The 13,734-nt window shown below is 52.1% G+C and overlaps 1 protein-coding gene across 1 annotated transcript in view; it reads left to right on the top strand.

The window, feature by feature from the left end:
- The window catches only part of SLCO2B1 (solute carrier organic anion transporter family member 2B1), a 41,111-nt gene continuing 28,714 nt past the window's right edge, over window positions 1,338-13,734 (top strand). The window contains exons 1-2 of the mRNA XM_021384180.1: window positions 1,338-1,476; window positions 9,922-10,025. Of these exons, the coding sequence (XP_021239855.1) occupies window positions 9,945-10,025 (81 nt within the window). The 5' untranslated portion in view covers window positions 1,338-1,476; window positions 9,922-9,944. The remainder of the gene's footprint in view (window positions 1,477-9,921; window positions 10,026-13,734) is intronic.

The raw sequence follows: 13,734 nt of genomic DNA, 5'->3' as shown, positions 1-13,734 counted from the left end.
CTCTGACGAACGGGGCTTGGTTCGACATCTGTGCTGCAGATGCTGACACCTCCTTGCACCCTCCGAGGGCGTTGCAACGGGGACACGGTGAACGACCCGAGCAGTTGCAGCGAGGAATGAGGAAGAGGAGCCAATAGATGGTGCTCTTCCTTCGTGCAAGCTGCATGGTGAGGCTGACCGAAGGGCCGAGGATCCCCTGCGGATTTGGCTGCCTCATCACTTTGCTGGCCCGTTGCCTCCCCCCCAGCCCCAAATTCAACCCCCAAACCAGCACGTTGTATGGGTCCTGGTGGGCTCTGCAAAGCCTGTCCAGAAGGAAAGGGCTTACGTAGCCGTACTCATTAATAAAACTTTTTTATTTTTAGGTGGAATCTCTCCTTCCTGAGATACAGCTGAACCTGCGGGAGCAGATGGAGATGGTTTTCTCTGCAGCGCATTATCTGCGCGGTGCAGCCCTGCCTGGAGGATGGCTCAGGGTCGCCTAGGCAAAGATTTGGCAGTCCCCTGCTGTGCGTTTAATTATTGCTTAATGAGCTTGTGCACGGACAGCAGATACCGTCTGCTTTGGGAACATCCAGCGCCCATTGCTCCCCATTGCTCGTGGCCAATCCCTTGGACCCCAGGAGGAAAGCTGGGCTTTGCCTTTCGTTTGGGAAGCGTCCCCTTTGGGGTTTTCATCTCTCGGCTTTGGGGATGGGAAGAGGATGGGTCAACATTTTGGCTGAGCAGCAGCAGCAGGAAAAGAGAAGGCTGCACGCTGCAGAGCTCTGAAGCTGCCGGGAGCCCAGGAAGGGGCTGGGAAGGACCTGTTTGGGGCACACCAGTGCAGCAATCCCAGCTCCAGCTGCACACAGATGACTTCCAGGAAGGCTGAGAGGTGCACTTGCATAGAGGATGAGGGTGCACAAGACCCACGGGTGGTGTTTTATGGCATGCAATCCCGACAGTGTCACCTCTCTGGGTCATCAAGCAAAGCGGTAAAGCACCTTTGACATTCATTGTCCAGCTGAGCCGTCCTCCAGATCTAAGCAAGCAGGAGAGATCCCCAGTGCCAACCTACCACCATCCCCATCCCATAGCCCGGTGGGATCCAAAGGGAGAAACCCCTTTGCGATGTCAAACACAGAAAAATATTCTAAAAAAAATGCTACGAGGGATGGAACCTCGTGCAAAGGGGAATGGAGCAAGGGGGAAAAGCAAAGCCCAGCGTGCACCGGGTCCATGCACACGGCTTGCAAAGCCCCCCCATCAGCAGAGCACACAGGGGCAACACTGTGATGTATTTTCTTTTGGATTGCAGCTCAGGAAGGAAAATAAAATCCCGTGAAAAGCCACGATTGCAAAATTGGGGTTAACGCTGCACTGAGCTTAAGCTCCACCTCCGAGCTGGGAAAGCAAAACCACTGAATGGCCCCAGCGTCTCTGCCAGAGGAAAAGTTTTGCTCCCGGGACAGGGACGGGGGGAATCCTACAACCGTGAGTGTCTCACGCTGCTACTTCACTCGCTGCCTTCTTTTGCACAGCTCGGTTGGAGGGTTGCATATTTCCAGCAGCGAGAAAAAGCTAATATCAAATAAAATCCAAAGGCAGTGATTGCCAAGGGTCCTGTTCTGCAGGGGGGGGGGGTTGCACATGCATTTGTCTCTTCCTCTCCTCTTTGCTTGCTTATTTCAGTCCGTGCTTTCCAACAGAGCAGCTCCACTTCTCGCAGCAAGGTTTCCTGCACCTTGTTTTGTTCCTTTGCTTATAGGAATGCCTCCCCTCACCCCACGTCTCGGTGGCTTTGGGGACAATTGCCCCCTGTGGGGTGGTGGCACTTGGGGACCCCACTCCTTTGGTGGAGGGAGGAGCCCCTTTGCCCCAGTGCCATGCACCAGTGTGCAATGGTTGCTGATGGGATTTGTGCTCAGAGCAAAGCTGGGAGCGGGGAGGTGTGGGGCAGGGTGATGTGAGGGGGCAGCTCTGCAGGGATGCAACGATGCAACGGTTGCAAGGAGTGCCTGCATTGCTGCTGGTCGTGGGGTGCCTTTGGGGCTCTGCCTGCCGACAGTCCTGGGTAGGGCTGGTGGTGTTGGGTCCCTGCTGGGATTGGCTTTGCTAAACTGCTCTGGGGTGAAGCATGCATCTCCTTGGGTGTGCAAATGGTAGAAGCTTTGTATCTGCTCCTGAAAAGGGTCAGAGCAACCGAGAGCTGTCCTCCCTGCAAACTAGAGCAGATACTACTAGAGGAAGGCTCTGTGTGGCTGGCACCCTCCTCTCTGCCCATCTATAAGAGCTGTACAACCTCTTATTGCTGTGTTTTATTGGCTGTGTTTTATTGGGTTTCTCTTTGCTCAAGAGGCACGTGGTGCTCTCTGCAAGGTGCACACGGGTGCTGGAAGGGCACAACCCTCTGCACTCCTGCCCCACTTAGTTATGGCTGGGGCAGCGTTCAGCAGCACGCATCCGTTTGCAGCAGCGCTGTGGGCTTTCTCCAGCCAGCAAATCCCAAACAAAACCCAGCTCCTCCCCATCTCCTGCAGCAGAGCAGCGTGCCAGGGGTCTCCACTTCGGGTGACCTGGTGACACAACCCAAGGAATGGATGTCCCCAGGCTGGGAGTTTGGCTGAGGGAGTTGCTGGTTGGTTTGGTGGCCCCTCTGGGTGTATGTGGAGCTGGGAAACGGGTGGGGTGTGTGGAGTGGGACAGCTGGGTGGGATTTTTGGACCAGGATGCTCTCAGGTCCCGCAGCTTCATGCCCAAGCCTGGCCATGCACTGCTGCTCTCGGTGCTCCAGGTCTGCAGTGCAATGGGAAATGGCAGCAAATCAGCCCCAGGAGAGCTGCTCAGGGCTGGGTGTGAGCAGGAGGCAGCAGGAAGGTGGCCCAGCAATGCAAGCAGGGCAGAGCTGAGCTTCTCTGGGAGCTTGTCAGCATCCACATCTATGTGGCATCCCACAGCTGTGTGTGATAAGCCCCTGCAGCATCCCTCCAGGGCACCTTGGTGCCACACCAGCGAGTGATGGAGCATCCATTATCTGAGCTCCCATCAGGAGATGATTTCTCACCATCAGGGCATGCTGTATCGATTTGCTCCAACAGGCTTTTTTATTTAATACTATCAGATGTCTGCGGAAATTTCATGACTCTGCCCCACACCTATCTATGGTGCTCGGGTGGAAGACATCACAAAGGTGAAAAGCAAAAGAATGGACTTCTTTTTCCCCACTGTGCCCGTGGGTTGAGCCCACTCATGGCTCCCATTTGCTTTGCCACCCTAAAAATGCAGCCATCCTAACTCAGTGTGATTCAGCTGGGCTGCAACCTGCTCTCCTCGCTCTCCAGTTCTGTGTTTTCTCCCACCCTTCCACCTTCTGTGTGCACCGTGGTTGGAGCCCACTTGCTAAACGTCAACTTGAGGACATGGCTGGGGAGGCTCATGACCCATCTCAGGACCTCAAAGCATTAATTTTGAGAAAGAAAAGGAGACAGTGGTGTTATGACACTGCAGAGCAGCAAGCGGTGTAGGGAATTGCTGGTTTGAAACCTGATTCGAATGCTGCAGTCCACCAGGAGAAATCAGGATGGGATTTCTCTGGGATGCGGCTCCAGATGTGGCTACAGCTGCTGAGGTCTGGGGGCTTCCATAAAACCATTTCCTCCTTCACGGGGCTTTGCTGATCCATCTGAGTGGTGCAGGAGATGCTCCCAGACCTTCTTCCAAAGGCAGTTCAAAAACCAGGCAGCAAAAAGGAAAGAAACAAAGTCTGTAATGATGAATGCTTTCTGCACCCGTCCAATAATGGAAGATGGGTGCTGAGTGATGGCATGAACGAACTCCCCCTGCTGCCATGGGATGCCAGGAGCAGCACTGCCCTGTGTGTGGTGGTTCACAGCTACGGATGACCCATGGGGGAGATGGGTTTGGGCTGAAAACTTGGTGTTCTCTGGAAGCAGCCAGGCAGGAACATGGTTCTAGGTTGGAAAAGACCTTCAAGGTGACCAAATCCAACCATCAGCCCGTCACCAAACCTTGTCCCTCAGTGCTACGTTCACGTGTCTCTTAAATCCTCCAGGGATGGATTCTCCACCACTTCCCAAGGCAGATCATCCCTATGCTGGACTGCTCTTTCCATGATGGAATTCTTCCTGAGATCCAACCCAAACATCACTTGGTGGGATCAGTGGGCATGGCAGGGATGGGTTAGGGTTGGCCTTGGGGATCTTCGAGGTCTTTTCCAACCTTAATGAGTCTATGATTGTAGGAGTAGGCATGTTAGTGATGACTGGGATTGGACTTGGGGATCTTCAGGGTCTTTTCCAACCTTAGCGAGTCTATGGTTCTAATTTGTGGGTCAGGAGACACAGACCGGGCTCCTTTGGGCCCATTGCAAAGCCCACTACTGGCTTTGCATGATCTAGCAGTAGCAATGCTGCCAGCCTCGGTAACAGGCTGTGCCCAAAATATTTGGTTTTTTCCCCCAGTCTGGCTCCAGCACCCCTTGCTGCACAGGGCAGTGGCTGCCCTTTGTCATCAGCCTCCCTTGCCCCAGCCCTGGCTCCTTGCCTACTCATTGCCCCTTAGCATCATCATCTCCCATACCCGTGGCGTTTCCTCCTGGTATTTATAACCATCTCCACTCAGCATCTCTTTTGCTGGCTGGGGACATTTTGCACTTCTCCTCAGCTCCACTCTCAGTTCCCTGTTCTTTGTAGCAGCATTTCCTCGCACCTTCCCTCTGATCCATCCCTTTGGCGTTGCTTAACCCTGAGCAATTCTTACTGCAATCTCCCAAAGAGCTGTGATGCTCTGTGAGCTCATCCATGGAGAACGGGACTATTTGGAGGGATAATTTCTGAGGATGGATGCCACTCCACCACATCTGTTCAGTGCAGGGACTGTCCTGATGTGTCTTTTGTGGTTGTGGTTATCACCACCACGATCCCCAGGAGCAAGAGAGGTGGAGCTGCATGGGCCAAGGTGAACTTGCCTGCAAGAGGGGAAAGCACCTATCTCACTATCTCCTATCTCAGAAAATGACACCAGTGACAAGGCGGGGAATTGGGCAATCACAGCCATCCCTCGCAGGGCTGAGTTCCAAAGGCTCTGCAGCCATCAGGGTTGGGTCAGGACCCATCACGTTTGGGTCAGAACCCATCAGGTTGTGTCAGGTCCCATTCAGGACTGGGTCAGAATCCGTCAGAGTTGGGTCAGAACACATCTGATTGGGTCAGAATCCATCAGAGTTGGCTCAGAACCCATCAGATTGGGTCAGAATCCATCAGAGTTGGGTCAGAACCCATCTGATTGGGTCAGAATTCACCAGGTTGGATCATGACACGTCAGATTTGGGTCAGGACACATCAGGGTCTGGTCAGAACCCATCAGGTTGAGTTAGGACCCATCAGGGTTGCATCAGAACCCACCAGGGTTGGCTTAGAACACATCGGCATTGGGTCAAGAGCCCTGCAGTCCCCCACTGCCCCCATGCTCTTGCTGCTTCCCATTGCAGGATGCATCCTGCTCCGTGCAAAGCAAAGCCTTGCTGAGCCTCCCTGCAGCTCCTGCCCTTGCAGCTACGTGAACTCTGCAATTGTTTGTGCTGACAGTTTTACGAGCGGGAGTGCAGTTCAGCCCAAGGACACGCAAGGGATCAGCCACACAGGGCTCTGGCTTTGCACACTGAGTTGTTCCCTGTGAGGTTTTAGGCAGCGTGTTGAATGATCTTGTTTTCTGATTTGCTGCTGCATATAGTCTTCTTTGCCGACTGAAAATGTGGTGCCATGTCCCCGGTGCAGGTGAATGGACGGACAGACCCCTCAGATTTTGGGGGGGGGGCATGGAGGGTGAAGACTTCAGGACTGCTGTGGGATAGAGCATTCCAATGGGGTGTCTCCACCAGTGGGGCTTGCCATTGCTCTCCTTGGCTCTGTGCTGTGTCTCTGTTCTCCCTCCTGTGCAATAAGCCCAATCCTGGGGCAGGGGAGCTGCGGTTGGCGAGGTCCCTTCACCACCCAGTGTCACATCTCACGCGTTTCAACACCAGTTTTCTCTTTCTTCTTCTAAATTTCGCACTTCTCAGGGGCGGGTTTCCTTTTACTTTCCTTGTGGGTACTCTGCCATGTGTCATCCCAGTTTGAAGTGTTGCTGAGCTGGGCTGATCCCATTTTCACTTTCTTTTTCACTCTCTGCTGTGCCACTTTCCTGACACCTCCCATTTCAAAGAATCACTGAGCTGGGCCGGTCCCATTCTTTTTGCACAGTGGTGGAAGATGGAAGCAGCTTTGGGACACAGCCATGCATGAGTTCCTTCTCTCAATCTTGTTGCAGTGGGGGAATTGTGTGTACACAGCATCTGTTGGCGATGCACTGGCACAGGCTGCCCAGGGAGTGGTGGGATCACCATCCCTGCAGACATTACAGAACCGTGGGGATGTAGTACTGAGGGACAAGGTCAGGGGGCATGGTGGGATGAGTTGGGTTTGGGTTTGGGAATCTTGGAGGTCACGATTCCATGATCCTATGATTCTATGAATGGTGCGTGATGGAAACGGGTTGGCTATTGAACCTGATGGTCTTGGAGGTCTTTTCCAGCTGTAATGACTCTCAGGTTCTATGATTCTGTTCCTTCTGCTGTACTACAGAGCATCTTAGCCACTTCCCGAACCAGTTTCCCAATTAACACAGGGGCTCATCAGCACACGCAGACGCTGTTCCCATTTCACCACCGCAGAGCGCGAATTATTGAGAAATCCCGCAGAAAGACGATGAATAACGGAGTGCTTGTTGGCATGAGATCTCCCTGTGGGGATCTGCTTTGCCAGTGTTACATTCACTGTTATTTTCCGAAGCTGAGCCCAGTGTGTGCTTTCCCTGGTTCAGCTAACAGGAGTCGTGCTGCTTTTAGTAAAGACGTTGCAATGAGGTTATGTCTGCAGGGGTGGTGTTGGGGAGCAGGGTGGTCATGAATGGTGATATCTTACAGCAGCTATTGGTGTGGAAGTGGCCCCTCACCCCCACCACCCCCAGGCTCTGTCTTCCCAAAGAATGCAATGACCCAGGCCATCAGTTTGGAGAAAATAGGACTCTGAGGACAAATCCTTTGCTTGCAGCTGGAGCAGTGTCAGCTGGAGGATGTGCAGCCTCAGACCTGCTCGTTCCCACCCTAAGCAAACGCACTGCGTGCTTTTGTCAGCTGGGGGAGGAAAGGTGAAATGCACCACTGGGCTCCAACAGAGCAGCGCTGTGCAGGAAGCACCTTGCTGGGATGCAGCAGTGCTGGGGGGCACTGGGGGTGGGAATGCACGTGGCAGCACAGGAGCAGCAGCAGCGCTGCTCTCCCTGGCAGCACCGCCAGCAGCACCGCGTGGCGCGCGTTCAGCTCGCTGCGTAAACGTGTCGGGTTGTGCAAACAGAACCTAATCGCTCCCAGGTAATTAATAAAGGCTGTGGGATGGCTGTGTTTGTAAACAGCTCAGCATGCACAGCATCCGCCAGCGCCACCGGCAGACCCTGGGCTGTTTGCTTTGGTGGCCGCGCTTGCAACATGCCTTGCAAAACGCTTTTCTGGGAAGGTGCTCGCTCATCCCCTGCAGATGCAAGGGCCCCCAAAGGGGCAAGAGGCAGCCAAACCCCGCTGCATTTTGCCCCTTTTGCTTTCCTCTCCCCTTGCCCTGATGTATTTGCTGTCCCCGTGCAGGACCACTGCATGCTGCTGCCAGGCAAGGTGGGTTTGTTAATGAAGTCTTATCCTTTGAACTGCTCGCTGCCCTCAGTGCTGCATCAAAGTGCTGCTTCTGTTTCTGTTTTATTCTCAAAGGTTCGTTGTGGGTGAGCAGCGTCTAAATGCAGTAGATTTCCCTCTTTAAACCTGCAGCATTTGGGGTCTCGGGAGGGGTCACCCCAAGGGAATACAGCAGTGCCTGCAGGACACCCGGCAGGAGGTGGTGGGACAGAGCCAGGCTTGGCCGTGCATCCACTCAATTTCTCCCCCAGACCTCAGGATTTGCTCTTTGCAGCTCTGTAGCAGTGCCCCTCTGGTGGTGTGGCTCCAGCACTAAGTAGTTTATGGCTGTCAATAATTCATCCGATGGGCAATATCAGATGCCGTGCCCTGCAGCCAGGCGGGAGCTTCTGCTGCTGCGCTGCTTGTGCTCTCCAGAGGTTCAGGGGGGAGCTTTCGGTGGAAGCTTTAATTTATGATCAAATTTACTCTATTGATCCTCTTGTAGCAATATCTCGTCTCTGGAAAAAGGGGCTGAGGGCCGCGACTGCTTTTTTGCAGAGGAAGCCAAGGAGCCAGTAAGTGAGCAGTCTGGAATTTACTTCTCCTGTGCAAGGCACTTAAGGGCTTATAAACACCGCAATTAAGCCAGCTGCTTCCTGAATTTACTTCAACTGGTGTGTTTGTTAATTGGTTGGAGGTTACCGTACCCGCTCCTTTGCTTCTCATCTTGGAGGAAATAGAACTATACAAAAAAATAAGGCAAAGCCCTTCGCCCCATTTGCTGTGGAGCTTGCAGACACCAAGATGGAAATATCTATTAGGGTGCGCTGAACAACTAGCTTGCAGCCTAATGGGTTTAGCATGCCCGCACACAATGCAGGAGCTTCCTGCTCAGGAAGTCTGGGCACGAAAAACCCAACCCTGCTAAAAACCCAGCCCCATCACTCACTGCAGAGAGAGGGGAGGATGGAGCCAGGTGTAGCGGGGGAGGTCAGGGGTGTAGGGAGGGGATCCCGTGGATTTGCATTTCTTTGTGCAGTTCAGTTGAGGTGGTTGTGGAGCCAGGAAGCAGGTGATGCTTCCAGGTGAGGTGCAGCCCCACCATCAAACCTAGTCACCCGCTGCCACATCCACATCCACACGTCTCTTAAACTCTCCAGGGATGGGGGCTCCACCGGTGCCCTGGGCAGCCCCTGACCACCCACTGCATGAGGAAATTCTTCCTGAGATCCAATCCAGACCTCCCTGGTGCGACTTGAGGCTGGAGAAACTCTACATAGCGGAGTTTGATCCAGGCACGGGGTGTAGATGTGGCACTGAGGGACATGGGTAGTGGGCGTGGTGGGGTGAGCTGGGGTTGGACTTGGGGATCTTCAAGGTCTTTTCCAGACTTAATGAGTCTATGATTGTAGGAGTGGGCATGGTGGTGATGATGGGTTGATGGTGGGACTTGATGATCTTAGTGGTCTTTTCCAACCCAGCACATTCCATGATTTTATGGTCTTTGTAGACCCTTCCAACCCAACCTAAAGCAACCTTACCCAATTCATTCTATGGTTCTTTGATGTTTAAGGTCCCTTCCATCCCAAGCATTCCATGGTTCTATGGTCTTTAATGTCCCTTCAAACCCAACACGTTCCATGGTTCTACGATGCTTCAGAACGCTTCCAACGTAATCCTTCCACCCCACCCCACCCAACTCAACCCAACCCAACTTAACCCAACCCACCCCAACCCAACCCAACAACCCAACCCAACACATTCTATGGTGTTATGATTCTTAAGGACCCTTCCAACCCAGTCCAACCCAATCCAGCCCAATGCAGCATGACTCATTCTATGGTTCTGTGATACTTAAGGTCCCTTCCAACCCAACCACTCTGTGATTCTATGATGCTATGGATTCCATGATGCTAGGAATACCAGGATCCAGGCCCCAGCTCTCCTTCTTCAAGCAGTTGGTACTGTGTTGCTTTCAAGTGAAATAATTGATAATTCTGAACCTCTCACGCACCCTGGGGATGAGTGTGCTTGTGTTTTGCATGCTGCTTTTTGCAGAAATGAAAGGCTATAAGAAATGAAAACCGAGAATAATTAATATGATGACCATGTGCAGTTCTGTGGGTGTTTGCAAAGCATGACAGGATTCTGCTGTGCTGAGCAAGGCAGATTCCGACGGGGCACTTAGCTTTGTGCCACATGATTTATTTTGGCAGGCGGACGAAGCAGACCTGACAGAATGACAAGCACCGCTACAAAGAGCAGCTGCCCGGATCGGTCCCAGAAAGCACTCTGCAGGAACCCATTCCTCAGCATCAAGGTAAATGCCTCCTGCTTTCTGCAACCCCCTTGGTTTTGCTGGCCTGGAAAAGCATATCTTCCTGCAGAAGGCATTAATAGGGTTGTTGCTTATTCCTACGTAAATGTAGGCATCTAGCTGGCTTAAACCCTGCTGCTATTTGCATTTATTCCCTAGCAGTGACTCAGGCCACCCGCCCTGCAATGACCTCCGTGTGGATTCAGCCAGCTCTGTGTTTTGCCGTTGGGTTTTTGGGCCGTCTCATGTTCCAGGGCACACAAGGAGGTGGTTCCTCCGCATCTCCCCCAGGAACTCTGCAGGGCCCAGTGCAGTGCAGCCAGCTGCATGGGCCGTGTCAAACCGCACTGGGGATCTCCAAAAGTCAGCATCTGGGAGTGGTTTTCTCTGTCCTGGAGCACCCATAGGGCTGAGCCTTGGGGAAGCCAGGTGGAAGGTTCCTTCTCAAAGCTAGGAAGAAATGTTGGGGCCATAAGGTACCATTGGTGAAGATTCTGTTGGAGAAGACAATGGATAATGCAGCAACGCTCAGAAGGGAAAAAGGCATAAACACTGAGATAAGAACCATCTGCAAACTGGAAGCAGTAAGCGGCATCAACCGCAGTCTTGCAGGAAGAAAGCAAGTGCTCAGGAGGCGTCCGCTCATATTTCATCTTTTTTTTCTATGAAATTTGGCAGTTTCATGCTGTTTTCTCACTTGCCCGAAGAGGCAGACAACCCAAGCCAAGTAGCAGCTGGACGGCAATTTCTCCATTCAATGGAGCGTGTCATTGAGCTTGTGAGGATCAGCCTTTGAGAAGCTCTTTAAACAAAGAGAAGAGGGTGTTACCTATCCTGACATTATCTATCTCGATGTTATCTTTTAAAGAAAGGGAGAGGACCTGTGCTGAGGCTCTTGGGTGAATAAATGGAGAACAGGATGCGAGACGCTTCCGTTGACTTAGCAGAATTGGTAGTGACTTCGCGAGGTGTAATTTAATTCTAATTTAATTTTAAGCCAGAGCCAGTCATCTAGACCTTCCTTCTTCCAAGTCCTATGGAAATGCAATGTCCTGTTGGACTCGGGGCTGCTGCGTGCCCTCAATTAAAGTTAACTTAATACAACCTGCAGTGCAGCTAGAAGTCAATATCAGAGTATCACCAGGCTGTAGAGAAAAAGACTCCGGTGTTTAAGGTGTAAGATTTCTCTGTCATTTTAGCAAGGAAGATTTGTTTAGGCTTGTGGATTTTTTTACAAATGTGGGTGAATTTAACCCCCCTCCTCCCCTGCAAGTGGCAAAAGGAGCTCAGGGTCGCAGAGGCAGCAGGTCACCAGAAATGCATGGGCTGGAGGCATAGGATTGGTGCCACGCAGTCCTGATCTTCCTCCCCCACCCTCTTTCCAGTCCCTGCAGTTCTATTTTTCACATGCCAGCACGAACATCCTTAAATATAAAACCTCATTGATTTTTCCTGACAAAGGTATTTTAAAGTGGTTCGAAACTTCAGCGATGAAAGCCACCGGGGTGCAAAGTCAGCACAGGTCTACGGGCAGAACCAGCATCCATTTTGCTGAGTGAGACATCTGTGAGGGCAGGTGCTCAGGAGCCTCTTGGGGAGCTGCAGGTTGGACCCGGGCAGCTCTCAAACTGGCGGTATTTGCTGGAATTATACCAGGGTGTGTTTGGAGCCCACCCCAAGAAGGGCTAAAAGTAAGGGATTGGGGATTTATGGGAGGTACCCGTGTTCCTCATAGATACCATACAGCTGGATTTCTGCATGGAAAGATGAGCAGGGAAGCTCTGATTGATCCTTCGTGGTTGCTGGAGCAACCTCACCAAAGCCACAGCCAGACAAGTCCAAGGAGAGCAACCCCTCTTCCAATTCTGTGTTCCATAGTGAATGGCCAAAGGGCTTCTTCTCACCCCCATGGCACAGCTGGCCTTGCCTGTCTCCAAGTGCCCAATCGTACTCAGCACGTGAAGTTTTCCCCAAATCTCGTTTTATTTTTAATTTTATTTTTTGGGGGGGGATTTCAAGAAGTTCTGTCACCCAGTCCAGTTTCTAAATGAATAGATGACTTCCTTAGAGAAGATAACATCAAGACCAGTGCTTGAACGGTTCTTCCAGAAACACGAAACAATTGCACAACGCGATTTGTGCATTTGAAGTGGCTGAGGAGTGCAATTTTTATCAGTACACATGTATGGGGACGTGAAAACTAATTGCTGTGAGTCCAGATGGGATGGAGAGGCGTAATTCAAGCCGTCCTCCTGGGGAATGCTCCCTCTGTTGGGAACAGTTATTCCCTCAGTGCGTCAGGATAGATAATGTCAGGTTAGGTAACACTGGAATAGATAACATCAAGATTGATACTATCAGCATAGATAATGTCGGGATAGATAATGTCAGGATAGATAACGTCAGGACTGCTGATGCTTCCATTGAAGTCCATTGTCTCTTCTTGGCTCCAGCACCTTGGCAAAGACCTGACTACGTGGGCTGCCCATCTTCCCATGGTGCACCCGACCCTGGCTCCAGCCCTTGATATCTTCTGCTCTGTGCCTTGCTTGAAAAGCAAACCAGAGCTGTCCTTGCCCCACGCCTCTGTTACCAGTCACTGAGATAAGTGCTGGAGCCTTGCGTCCGGTTCCACACAACAGGTTGCAATTAAACTGGAAAACACAATAGAAGCTTTGTAAGATTCTTTTTTTTTTTTTCAGACCCTTGAAAGGGAAGTTATTGGTGTTCAGTCCCCAGTTCTTCATTTTACTGCCTGTCTAGAGTTGGCTTCATTTCTGTATTCCCTTACGAGTGCAGAGTAGGAGCACCCATACTGTGCCAACACGGTGCAAGGCTTCATAGAGAAGAAACTGCAAAGTTCCTGTGGCGTCCTTCAGAAATAAAAAGAAAAATAATGAGTTTCTCCAAGAGTCCATGATTGCAGAGAAGCACTGCTGAGAATTTTGCTCCCTGTTCCTTCTGTGGAAGGGAAGACAATCTGGTGCCTGATCCATCTGGTGGTTTTCTGTGACTGAGGGATGACACTGGTGGAAAAAGGAAGGGCAACTGATGTTGCCTACCTGGACTTGTGCACGGCCTTTGACATGGTCCTGCACCACATCCTTATCTCTAAATTGGAGAGGTATGGGCTTGAAGAGTGGACTCTTTGGTGGATAAGGAGTTGGTTGGATGGTTCCAGCGGCTGTGAGCGGTTGGCGGTCAGTGGCTCTGGGTCCAGGTGGAGGCGGTGACAAGTGGTGTCCCCTGGGGGTCTGTCTTGGGAATGGTGCTCTTCAACACCTTTATCAGTGACATAGACGGTGGGATTGAGTGCACCCTCAGCAGTTTGCTGATGATATCGAGCTGAGTGGTGAATTGACACAATGGAAGGAAGAGATGGCATCCAGAGGGACCTGGACACACTCAGAAAGTGGGCACATGAGAACCCATTGAGGTTCAACAAAGCCAAGTGCAGGTGTTGGGTAGGGATTTGTGTACAGACCAGGAGAAGAACTTCAGAGCAGCCCTGAGGAGGACAAGGGGGTTCTGGTGGAGAGAAGGGGGACAGGAGCCAGCAGTGCGTGCTCACAGCCTGGAAGGCAGCAGTCCCCTGGGCTGCACCAACAGAGGGGGATCAGCAGGCAGGGAGGGGACTGTCCCCCTCTGTCTGCCCTCGTGAGGCCTCGTCTGGAACACAGGAGGGATGTGGGAGTGGGTCCAGAGTAAGGCA

This window comes from Numida meleagris, chromosome 1 (assembly GCF_002078875.1).
Source record: "Numida meleagris isolate 19003 breed g44 Domestic line chromosome 1, NumMel1.0, whole genome shotgun sequence".
Classification (NCBI taxonomy): Eukaryota; Metazoa; Chordata; class Aves; order Galliformes; family Numididae; genus Numida; species Numida meleagris.
The sequence above is the reverse complement of the archived record's forward strand: the minus strand, read 5'-3'. Positions and strand labels throughout refer to the sequence as shown.